Source organism: Pieris rapae, chromosome 5, assembly GCF_905147795.1.
Source record: "Pieris rapae chromosome 5, ilPieRapa1.1, whole genome shotgun sequence".
NCBI classification, from domain to species: domain Eukaryota; kingdom Metazoa; phylum Arthropoda; class Insecta; order Lepidoptera; family Pieridae; genus Pieris; species Pieris rapae.
This window is the reverse complement of record NC_059513.1, coordinates 10,211,028-10,223,031: the sequence shown is the minus strand read 5'-3', so window position 1 is coordinate 10,223,031 and position 12,004 is coordinate 10,211,028. Positions and strand designations below refer to the sequence as shown.

The window sequence follows — 12,004 nt, the reverse complement described above, 5'->3', positions numbered from 1 at the left end:
ATCTGTATTTTGCAAGGAAACCTAGGGACCTCGCAATTATTGTACAGGGATTTAGGTGTACGTTTGATCTCCCGAAACAAAAACAAGACTAATTTAGTTCCCTGATTTCAGAAATAATTTTCATTTCTTATCCTACTCAAAGTAAAAAAGCCAACATCACGAGGTGTTCCCAGGCGGTCACCCATCCAAGTATTGACCTCGCCCGACGTTGCTTAACTTCGGTGATCGGACGAGAACCGGTGTATTCAACGTGGTATGGACGTTGGTGAAAGCTAGCACGAAAATATAAAACCGAACAACTATAGCAAAAAAGTGTCGTCACAAATTAATTTTAATTTTTTTCGTTTAGCCCCCTTCCGCAACGCGCGATAAGGAAATTCGTTCCAAAAAATACTCTACCGAAAGCTGAACCTGTATAAGAAGTTTTGAGGCATTAAATAGAGATTCTGAAAAGGGTCACTTTATTAACACAATGCTCAAAATTCCTGCCTTTGCCATTATTGTTTCCAAAACTAGAGAAATTATAATTTATTGGTATGCGTTTTTAAATTACAAGTGGCCTTAAGCCTCTTTTAGACCTTTATTTATAAATTCTCTGAGGTCAGCATGTACTTTTATTATCAATAAAACAGGTTTTCATAAAGTATTCCATCGTTCGGGGCATCACCGATGTAGATTGTTATTGTAGTTACAACCCAATGCTATTTTACTTGTGTATGTCTATGTATACAGTACTTTTAGTTCATGCCAGTGTACGGTAGCATAGCTATTGTATAGTGACATCCTGGCAAATAAAATTGTTTAATTAATATTGTGAAAATGAAAGTAATGGTAGTAGTATTAACGATGTTTGAAGGTTTGTTTATTTTATAAGAAGTGTAATAATGTGAGAACAGTATTCCGATTAATGATTTATTTCCAGTAATATATGTCGTGACCGGCTCCAACATATTAAATACAATTTCGGGACAAGTATGTATCTATTTAATACTGTACAGTGCACATTACTATGTGTTAGATTTGACTCTTTAAGCTATATTTTTGACATGTAGTATGAGATATCTAATTCATAAAATAGCATAATTTCTTTTAGATGTTAAGTATTTTGTGAGGAAAATTTCATTTCTTTATAAATCAAAATTCAAAGCTTAATAAAATTCTCCTTAATTTATTATAAGTGTATTTCAATTTAATTAATTAATGAAAATTAAGAAATTTGTATACCCTTTCTCTCTATCTGTTGTTCTATAATATTATACTGTACACGGGATTTAAGGAAAAATAAAAATAATTAAAATTTTAACTTTATATTTTGTTTTACTAATTTTAATTGTTTTGTGGAGTCATTGTAGTTGTTTGAAATGTGATACATTATAGTTTTGTTTAATAAATTTCTCTTCGTATATTTCATGTTTGCCTCGGATATATCAGTGTGCCGAGCTTTAGCTTTTATAAATAAAATAAAAATTAATTAAAATATTTAATATAAATTATAACTTTTAGTTCGAAAACCTTATAGAATAAAGGAGATCAACATGACTATTTGCAAATAATTGCTTAGATGTTTTAATAAACAATAATCCTTAAAAATACAGATAAAAACGCAATTTCTTTTAGTTCCTTAAAAATGTATAAACGTTTTATAGATAAATATATACTTTCAGATTACAAGAAAAGCACGGGCCGATGAATCCGAAAATCCGTGTAAAAACACCGCACCACCTAGGCCTGACTTCTCAGCGCCTGGTCGAAGGATTAGTGAAGCAAGTAAGTTTCTGTGGCACTCCTCTTTGATTAAATATATTTCTGCACATTTATCTATTTATTTTTACATGCCTTTTCTAATAGAACAAGAAGACTAGATGCATCACGAATATATCTCCCATCACATACACATATCGCCTAATGGCTTATTGTTAAACTCAAAAAACTTTGAGATCGATCGATCCTCCTTAAATAGACTTAGGGTCCTTCAAGAAAAGAGCGTACCAATTCTTAAAAGGCCAGCAACGCACTCGCGAGCCCTCTGGCATTGAGAGTGTCCATGGGCGGCGGTATCACTTAACATCAGATGAGCCTCCTGCCCGTTTGCCCCCTTTTCTATGAAAAAAAACAGTATTTCAGGTTTTTAGTCAGTAATTTAAGATTTACATATTTTGTACTTTTACCATTTTAAGAAGGATAATGTAAGGTTGGTTACTTTACGTTATCCTTATAATGCGACATCGCTTCGAAGTCTATAACATTTATATGAGGAACTTTCCATGTCCGAGTTTATTTTTAGAATTAATATTGAATTTATCAATATTTAAATTCATTTCAGAGTGTTATGAATACATTTGGGAGACAAAGAAAAGACAGGACGACTTAATAAGAACCAATAAATGTAAGTGAAACAACTTATTATTTAAAAAGAAATGTTCAGCGTTTTAACTGTCTCTTTTCATTACAACGTAAATACAGTTTAATCGAAAGAGACGAACTAACAAACTTTAGATAAAAGAGTGCAATTAGCTTGATTTATTGATACCTGATTGATCTTTTTAGTATAATTAAAGCAATTAATACATAATTTAAAGGTTCAGAGTGGATAAAAAAGAATCAACGTGGTATACCTTCCGTACCTTATGTGATTGCTGGTCGGCCAACCACACCAGGTGAATTTCCCCACATGGTATGTCATTTTTACATGCATTAAATTATTTGATATAAAGTTGCTTAACAACACTGATAACTTTTTACATTTTGATAATATGATTTTTTGACCACATATAACTCTGAGCGTAAGCGTACTAACTGGTAACTCTAGTTGTAACCTTACTTTAGTAGTAGCAAATAGATACGAACTCCTTCCACCTATTTGATGACAATTATGGTCACAGGTTTAAAATAAATATTTATAAATTTGATTTTTAAAACTACTCGTTAACAAAACATAAACGTTTTATATATATTCTAAGTTATATGTAACTTCCAGTCAGTTGAAAAAATAAATTACTTATGGGAAATTATAAAACCCCGTACCACCTCGACGACTGCCGTTCCACAACTGAGCGTTTTTCAAGACATTTTTTGCCACGCACCACGCTTTGTGGAACCAGCTGCCCACTGAAGTATTTCCGAAACAATTTGATCTAGGGTTCTTAAAAAAAGAACGTACTAATTCTTAAAAGGCCGGCAACGCATTTGCGAGTCCATGGGCGGTATCACTTAACATCAGGTGATGCTGATTCGCCCCCTCAATAAATAAAATTTAATAAAAAAAGAACCGTACGTGCAAAATATATATATTGTTTGTACATTGTACAGAGAACAAATAACATGGTCTCTCTGATTGGTTACTATACGTTTGTGAAAATATTATTAGAGCTTCAGAAACTAAAAAAAACTATTAATTCTTTTTAAGAATTTAAAGTGCGTTACCGGCCTTTAATTCTTAAAAGGCCAGCAACGCGCTCGCGAGCCCTCTGGCATTCAGAGTGTCCATGGGCGGCGGTATCACTTAACATCAGGTGAGCCTCCTGCCCGTTTGCCCCCTGTTATATAAAAAAAACTCATTAAATCAATTTTTATTTGCTTTTTAATAAATAAAATAAATGGAATTCATTTTTTCGTTAATCCTTGTTTTTAAGAGATAGACTTTGAGTGAAACTACAATTATATCAGTGTAATACTGATTTTTAGGGTGCTGTAGGATGGAAAGCTGCTGTTGGTACCTGGATATTCAAGTGCGGCAGTTCCTTAATCAGTCCGAAATTCCTGCTCACTGCTGCTCACTGCTCTAAACTATCCTCACGTGACACCAGTGTGGCAAACCCTGAACCGGAGATCGTAAGACTAGGAGATAAGAATATTGCTGATGTTGTAAGTAACACGATGTGACTATTATCATTTTAAGTTTAATTGTCAACACAAAATTTTTAATAAATAAATGTATTTTTAAATCTACCAATTAAAAAAATAACAACTACTGAACTTTCTTGCAAAACAAGATTGCTGTAGATAGCTTAAAAGAATTTTGACATAAAATATATATTAATAGTAGTACTCGCTAATGTAAATTCAATATAATTATTCAGTTTTCAAATGGCGTCTACCCACAAGATGTGAAAATCAAAAGAATTGTAAAACATCCGAACTTCAGCGCGCCCAAGAAATACTTCGATATTGCGATAATTGAAATAACGTCTGAGCTTATGTTCACAAAATTAGTTCAACCAGCTTGCCTATGGACCAACTACGATACAAGCCAACTTGGAACAAAGGCGACTCTTACAGGATGGGGTGTCATAGAATCAGGTAAGTCAAAGACATCCAGGAATTACTAAAACTGCATGAAATTATTTAAAATGTTTTAAGTAGATAATTTAAATAAAAGGAAAGGAGATTCAGACCACGATAGATGGTCAAAAGGATATTCTTCCGTTTATTTTCTGTTTTTAATTCCAGGTGGAAGAAAGACATCCCCAGAGTTACTAGCAGCGGACGTTGACATTATTGATTCAGATGAATGTCAAAGTTTACTTCGACTCTATTTTAATCGCCTCTGGAGGGGGGTAGACTTGCATCAGCTTTGTGCTGGAAAATTAGCAGGAGGTGTTGACGCATGTCAGGTATGGAGTGAGTCTCTTTTTGCAACGTTAGGTTAATTTTCACGTGTAACAAGAGTTTTAGATTTGCCGCCAATTCAAAAAACAAATGAATGCATAATACTACATTCGGTTACCAAAGAGTTCTAAAATTGAAAATAAAAAAAGTTTTCATTAGCATTGTTTCTAACCGGCCAGTTCTAAAACATTTTCAGTGTTACCCACGTACTACAGCCCTGGCCATTTGTTTTTGTATTAAAGCTACAATGATTTAACCTTAAATGAACTTATAGATTCTTGAATATACAAAGTACGTATTATTGGTAATTGTCTATAAAATATTATTTTTATTTATTATATTTAAGAGCGATTTATGTTTATTTTTTATCTAATATATAAAATTCTTGTGTCACGGGGTTAGTAATCGAACTCCTCCGAAACGGTTCGACCGATTCTCATGAAATTTTGTGTGCGTATTGGGTAGGTCTGAGAATCAAACAACATCTATTTTTCATCCCCCTAAATGTTAAGGGTGGTCTGGTCCACCCCTAAATTTTTTTATTTATTTTTTAGACAAAATTTTACGATACACCATACAAAAATACATGCAACCCTACATTTTCACCCCTCTACAATCATCCCTTATGTTTTTATTGTTATTTATAAACTTTAATTTTTTGGCACAAAAACATGGCAAAACAAAGTTTGCCGGGTCAGGTAGTTGCTATATATATTTTTCAAGTGGACATGAAAAAACCTTATAATTTTTATTTCAGGGGGACTCAGGTGGACCTCTGCAGGTAAAGATACCTTTACCAGTAACGTCACAAGGATCAATGCACTACATCATTGGAATTACATCCTTTGGTGCTGGCTGTGCACAGAAAAACATTCCTGGAATATATACAAGGGTCGCCAGCTTCATTGACTGGATAGAAGATGTGGTCTGGAGAGGGTTATGATTAAAAATACAATTGCGGTGTGTCTTTAATAAAAGCGATTTGAATGTAATTATGTGTTATGTCTATAAACTAGCCAAGAATATATTAAGCAGCGGTATCTTTATTCTGAAATAAAATAAAATTTCTTCTTTCTTTCTCTTTCTCTTATGGCATAGATTATTTGGTTAAAATGTCACCAAACCACCACTCAAAGTCACATTCTTCCTCTTAAAAAGCGATGGCATGACTTTAGTTTCCTTGGTTTCAACATTATTATTATTCCAAACGTTATTTTCTATCCATTTAATGAAATTTGAAACTTTTGTATAAATTCCCGGTCGATTCTTTTGTCCACAGTTGATCCCAAATGACGTCACGCCAACTACCATATTTATGGACGAATTGGATCCAGATTCTATCTTCACTTGTATGGGACCTCCTGAATCACCCTGGAATTTAATTTACTCGTGATTTCACAGTCGAATAATTATGTTAAATAGAGATTTATATTTGTGTCTTAAATTCCCTATAATTCTATCACTTTTTGCAAAATTTATTTTTATATTAAAATTGAGTAAAGTTTAAATAAAAAAAATACTTAAAATCCATACTGCAACATACAAAGCTCGCACCAGTATTGTTCCATGATTTTCATGCCACGCAAAGCCTGATTTAAAAAAAAACTACTAAAATACCTGACATGTGTCGACATTTCCAGTTAAATTGCCAGCACATAACTGATGCTTAGCAAAACCGTGCCAGTTTCTATTCCAGGAGCTGTGCAAGAGGGAGTTACACTTTTTAGTATTCAACACATCCACCGCAGCGACCTGAAGGACAGTTGAAGGTTTTCCTGTAATAAAAATATTAAGACGACAACTGTGTAAACTGTGCACAATTTCAAAGCCTATTATATAATTAGACTGATCTTATACACTTTGAACTCTAACCATGTTCTGTGACACCCCATCCAGTGAGAATACTTCTTGTACCAAGTTCACGCGTTGATGGTTTCGTCCACAAGCAGGCGGGATGTACTTGAAGGCTGAACTTGATATTACTCTCTAACTCCAATAACGCTATATCAAAATACTTCCGAGGGGGCCTATACCGTGGGTGTCTAATTATATTTTTAATTATCACGTCAGTTGGGGTTCCGTATAAATTAAACTGAAAATTAGAAACGTTAATTGTTTGTTATAAAAAATCAATCAAAATTGATATTATTAATTTCATTTGACTCATTGTTTTAAGGAATTCAAAGTGCTAAAGAAGACTTTTGATGTAGGTTATGTAATTGATTTGTTTCGCACCGTTTCGATTCAGTAATTATTTTCCATATGCCTGTATGAATACTAAAGTTTCATAGATAAGTCTTAAGTGAGAAAATATATTTTAGTAGTAGACTATTATTAGTATTACTAGTATTAGAAAACATCTGCTGTGTCATTAATAATACACATTACTATATATTCTTTGACAATGTACTAATAGCCTTAATACAACCTCATCATCCTTTATATTTTCTACACCAAATCGCACCACTTCCGGTGTATTATTACTGACGTCATAATGATGATACAATGACAGCCAAGTGCAATGAGCAGCTGTCACAACAAATCTTTCACTTATCAATGATCCTCCACATTTAAAATGCCACTTGGGTTCATCTTTCGCTCGCCAACCTATGGCTCCCTGGTAACAAAAAATTTTAGACAGACAACATATAGTACTTTAGCCTCTTTCTCAGTAAAGTCGGCACTTATTATGTGAATTAATAAATTTAAGCGCAGTTATGGCTAATCATCACGTAAAGGGAGACTTACTAATATCAATGATGATTAAGTGGCGCTACAAAAGTATTGGCCTCAAAGACCATCAATTCATATGCTCATTAATAATTATAATACAATTTATTTATTTTCCTTATAACAACTTAATACCTGGCTTTCATGAGAAGCTAGTGCCTATAATAAGACTATATGAACAGGTTACTAGCGTCCCATCGTAAGGGATATCTTCCATAGTTTCGTCGATAGAATATTATAGGTTAGTAGGTGATTATCCTTGTGCCTGACACAATGTTTATATTTACCAAATGGGCAAATAATAACTATTGGTACACAGGCGTGATTAGAACACATGATCTTAACGTTGAGTTTCTCACGCCTAAGTCTAGGTCAACACTAGTGCTCTATGAGTACTATTAGTACTCAATGCGAGAACTTGAAGTCGTAGGTTCAAGTCCCGTCTAATTCAATACTCACTCATACGGTGAAGGAAAACATCGTGAGGAAACCGGCAGGCCGTAAAAGTGTACGGCGTGTGTCAGGCACATAAGGCTGATTACCTTGTGTATTAAGATAAATAAATGACCACGGAACACATACAGAAGTATGAATCCAGATCTAGTTATAGCAGACGTGATTTTCGTTTAAAATACAAAAATCGCCGTAAGATTTGTTTCTTGTCTTAAAAATTAATTACTCCACATTAAGTACGTACCATATGAGGGAATTCAGCTGGTTTAGCATCTCTACCACCAAATATGACTGATGGAGGAACAAATATTAATATTTCAGGAATTATACCTCGCTTTATTTGTGATATGAGATAAACACGGCCTAAAAAAATAATATGTTGATAAAATTTTTGATAAAATGTTTGATTTAGTATAAAACAGTTTTGTCACGTATTAAAAACTTAAAAAACTTTAGCTAAATAACGAGTTGAAAATACTAAAACTTACGAATCACGTTCCTTAATTATAAAAAATAAATAATTACGTTTTATTATCACGTTATACTTAAGATCAATTAAACTAAAAACTGAAATAATAAAGAAAGTGCAAACGATTTTCAATTAGAAATCATTTCAATTAACTATTACAAACACTTCTCATTAGTGTGTACTAAACTAAAGTCAAAATATAACTTCAATTACTATTAAGCATATTATTTACGGTATTTTGCTTTAGCATTGGCGATAAAAAAAAACGACGTGCAAACTGAACTACGAAGACAGTAGACTTGGTAACTTCATAGAAGCACAATTTACGTTAATATAGAAACAATAAACTTACAATCCTCGTCTGCTTTGTCTTGTTCTTTCAAGTTTTTCACTTCCCACATATATTGCAAGCATTCTGAAATGATAATACAATATTTATTAAAGCATCATAAGAATGGAGTCTATTCCCTCCTGCCCACTGCTTGCCATTGACATAACTAAGTTATTAAACATGCAACAACATAGTTCCTTAGTAACCATTAAAATATACATTTGTTTCTAAAATGAATGTTAAAAATATTTAGTCTCCACTAGCTTTAGATGCGTTTCCCTGGCATAGGGGTCATGGATCGTGTGTTTAAATGACGTTCTTTGTTAGTAATTAACACTTTTTTTTATAGTACAGGGGGCAAACTGGCAGGAGGCCCACCTGATGTTAAGTGATACGCCCATGGACACTCTCAATGCCAGAGGGCTCGCGAGTGCGTTGCCGGCCTTTTAAGAATTTGTAAGCTCTTTTCTTGAAGGACCTTAAGCCGAATTGGTAAAAGCTATGTAAACTCTCAATAAAAGGCAAATAAGACAGAAATAGGTAATACGCTATCCAAACAAATACATACTCGTTTCACTTATGCTTTGCCCTGGCTTATCGAAATCAGGCTTGACGGACACCAAAGGCTTGCATACTTCATCTGTTGCGTTTGAAAAGTCCGATGATACAGTTGCATTGTTCTGATTATAAAATAATAAAATATATTATACAAATAACAAATATAGGGTCTAATAAAACTATTACCTTTAATGCTTCCAAAATGATACTCTCCAAATCACTATTTGAAAAATCAAGGGTATCAACTTCTGAAAAAGAAACATGTTGGTAGTATTAAACTAGATTAGACATAAATTAGACATATATAAGTAAGCAGATATATACGTCTGTACGATATTTCTAAATTATGGTTTATCAGATATGAATTATAGCAAAACAGTTAAAGATGTACATTCTAAAACCCCGGGGCTATGAAGCATGTTTTACAAAAAAATACATAAAAAATTCAATTGACTAATAGAGCCCTAAAACTGCATAGAAAAATGTAGAGATTTGTGTTGCTGTATCTATCGGAAGATACCAAGATAGCTTGATAATGTTCTCTTGTTTCGGAGGCCAAAATACACTTTGTATTTTGGCCTCCGAAACAAGAGAGTTTGCACTAGGAAAGGCAGTATTTTGTGCATGTATAATTAAAAAAAGAAGGAAACGCTACAAACCTGAGGAGATGGATTATGCAGGGGAGGATTGCAAAATGGCGCGAGGATGAGAGACAAATTGACGAATTAGGAGGAGACTTAAAAGAACAAATGGTGACTTTCACCAGTATAGTGCTCGAGAAAGAACTAATTTAAGCGTAATACCAACCAGGCTCCAGAAGATAAACCACTCCTTATATGGAAATTGTATTCGTTTTTACAACAATTTCCCAAGCGAAAGTAGAGAATTAGCACTAAATAAATTTACAGCTCTCGATAAAAGTAAATAAATCAATAAAGCTTTTTATAAATTTGACGAATATTTAAATGGTCCTAATCCTTTGGATTGATTTACTCCACTTTAAACAATGTGTATGACTCTAAACTTAGTGATTTAAAAGCGTGGCGGAAAGTTCCTTGCCAGTTCTTGTTGCCCACTCTACGCCTTTGACTTGCGAACTTGTAAAATTAACTAATAAACTAATTTTCTGACGTTACTTGTTTACCTATATTAATAAAGTTATTTTGACTTGACTTTGAAAGATAATGACATGGACTGTTATGTAGTCCTGATTATGTAGTAAGTATTACACGAATAAAGGCTATTTTTTATACATATTTTGAGAAAAATGGAATCTAAACTGTAATTTATTATGATAACCTACCTCCATTACACACACTAATTAAACATACTAAACAAAGTAAAAACAGTTTATAAAACATGATTGAATACTTATTATTTATTTAATTTAATTAACCACAAGCGGCCATTGTCGGTGACCGCACATTTGTTATAAGGAAAATCTTAAGTTTACTTAGATACTTAAGTAGCTAATAAATAAAGAGTTTTTATTTAGAGATCCATGTTAGCTTTGTTAATTTTTTAAACAATATATTTTTACGACTGTGATCTTCAAATACGAAGGTTATATTTTTTAGACCGGTAGATAATCAGCAATCTTTGATTACCAATACTTATTATTATTTTGCTGGTAAACGAATGAGTTAAATTAACAAACATTAAACTATATCAAATACGTTATGATTATCTAGTCCAATGACACAATCGCAACACAAGCTATTATCGCTTAACCAATCACACCTCAACGAAAGGCGCGATCCGTCAAACACATACAGAAGTACAAAGGCGCTCAACGTTTATGCAAATATAATATCTAAATGCACATATAAAATTATCGTGTCTCAATGTCCGTCTCATACTCCTCCAAAACGGCTCGACCGATTCTTATGACAATTTTTATTCATATTCATTAAGTCTGAGAATCTACTAGCTACTATATCTTTCAAACCGTGACCGTGAACAAAACGTGAATAGGAATGTCCACACAAAAAAAAAATTATGATACAGCATACAAATACATACCACCCATAATTTTCATCTACTACTTACTACTTTATTTGTTAGTGAAGAACTTATAATTTGAACTCTGAGTTTTATATAGACAAAAATCAACACCTTATGAAGCGTTCCATGTTGGTATGTACTAAAAAAGTAGATTAAGTAAAATCGGATTAAAGAGAAACGAAGTTCTCGGGGGCTATAGTATTGATATATTAAAATATAATAAAAATAACACATTTTTGCGTTGTATATTATATTATCTAGTAGCTCATAATTATTAGCTCATAAATTGCGTTCTTCCTTATATGGATGACACTATTCTACAAATATTATCCCAATTAATAAAGGACATTTCCTGTTTGTGTGTAATGTTATGAGCGTCGTAAATATGTATTTAACATAACATAACTTTCATAGATATCGTAGTTTCAGTCTGTTGTCGTCCACTTTTGTATACAGGCCTGTCCGCTAAATCTCCGGAATGACTGGTTCCCGCGCATCCAACGCCTTCCACCCAACCAGATCTGTCCAAAAAGCCATCCAATCGTACGCTGACTGGTACTAGGCCTCCATTCCAGGATGATTTTGAAGTTGAATTTTTTAAATGGACTATTACGTTTTCATTTAGTCTCGTAATGTTAAGTTAATAAACAAAACCAGACAGAGTGTTCTTTAGTGGTTTGAAGCTAAGGTCGCCAATAAAACATATATATTTATACTGTTAAATGTTAATTACAGATACTTTACAATGTATACTTAATAAGCACAAATATACACGTATTTAAAGTATTCATATTATTTTATTACAATATTATTGGCGTTAGTTGTATTATTCTTTGAGCAATTAGAATCGT

At 32.9% G+C, this 12,004-nt stretch overlaps 2 protein-coding genes and 1 non-coding gene across 3 annotated transcripts; 1 reads left to right on the top strand and 2 right to left on the bottom strand.

The window, feature by feature from the left end:
• Positions 1-148: 148 nt before the first annotated feature.
• LOC123689249 lies at positions 149-267 on the bottom strand. Its single transcript, XR_006750272.1, has one exon. It is a non-coding gene; the product is annotated as a 5S ribosomal RNA (ribosomal RNA).
• A 432-nt stretch (positions 268-699) lies between these two features.
• On the top strand, positions 700-5,551 carry LOC111003598 (serine protease snake-like). The gene is made up of 9 exons (XM_022274203.2): positions 700-856; positions 923-972; positions 1,665-1,767; positions 2,324-2,386; positions 2,580-2,674; positions 3,685-3,864; positions 4,080-4,299; positions 4,450-4,613; positions 5,366-5,551. Exons 1-9 carry the CDS (start codon positions 820-822, stop codon positions 5,549-5,551), a joined length of 1,098 nt encoding a protein of 365 aa, XP_022129895.2. The 5' UTR covers positions 700-819.
• Positions 5,552-5,563: 12 nt separating this feature from the next.
• Positions 5,564-10,580, bottom strand: LOC111003597 (serine protease snake). Its single transcript, XM_022274201.2, has 9 exons — positions 10,453-10,580; positions 9,336-9,397; positions 9,160-9,271; positions 8,613-8,675; positions 8,036-8,154; positions 7,037-7,225; positions 6,481-6,700; positions 6,226-6,383; positions 5,564-5,979 (listed from the first exon to the last, which is right to left on the bottom strand). Exons 1-9 carry the CDS (start codon positions 10,508-10,510, stop codon positions 5,716-5,718), a joined length of 1,245 nt encoding a protein of 414 aa, XP_022129893.1. The 5' UTR covers positions 10,511-10,580; the 3' UTR covers positions 5,564-5,715.
• Positions 10,581-12,004: the final 1,424 nt, after the last annotated feature.

Coding starts and splice junctions, on each gene's coding strand:
- LOC111003598 (XM_022274203.2), top strand. CDS start 820: ATGAAAGTAATGGTAGTAGTATTAACGATGTTTGAAG. Junction 973..1,664: donor TAAATACAATTTCGGGACAA/GTATGTATCTAT, acceptor ATATACTTTCAG/ATTACAAGAAAAGCACGGGC. Junction 3,865..4,079: donor ATAAGAATATTGCTGATGTT/GTAAGTAACACG, acceptor ATAATTATTCAG/TTTTCAAATGGCGTCTACCC.
- LOC111003597 (XM_022274201.2), bottom strand. CDS start 10,510: ATGTTTTATAAACTGTTTTTACTTTGTTTAGTATGTTTAATTAGTGTG. Junction 8,676..9,159: donor GCAAAGCATAAGTGAAACGA/GTATGTATTTGT, acceptor TTATCATTTCAG/AATGCTTGCAATATATGTGG. Junction 7,226..8,035: donor CAGCTGAATTCCCTCATATG/GTACGTACTTAA, acceptor TTTTGTTACCAG/GGAGCCATAGGTTGGCGAGC.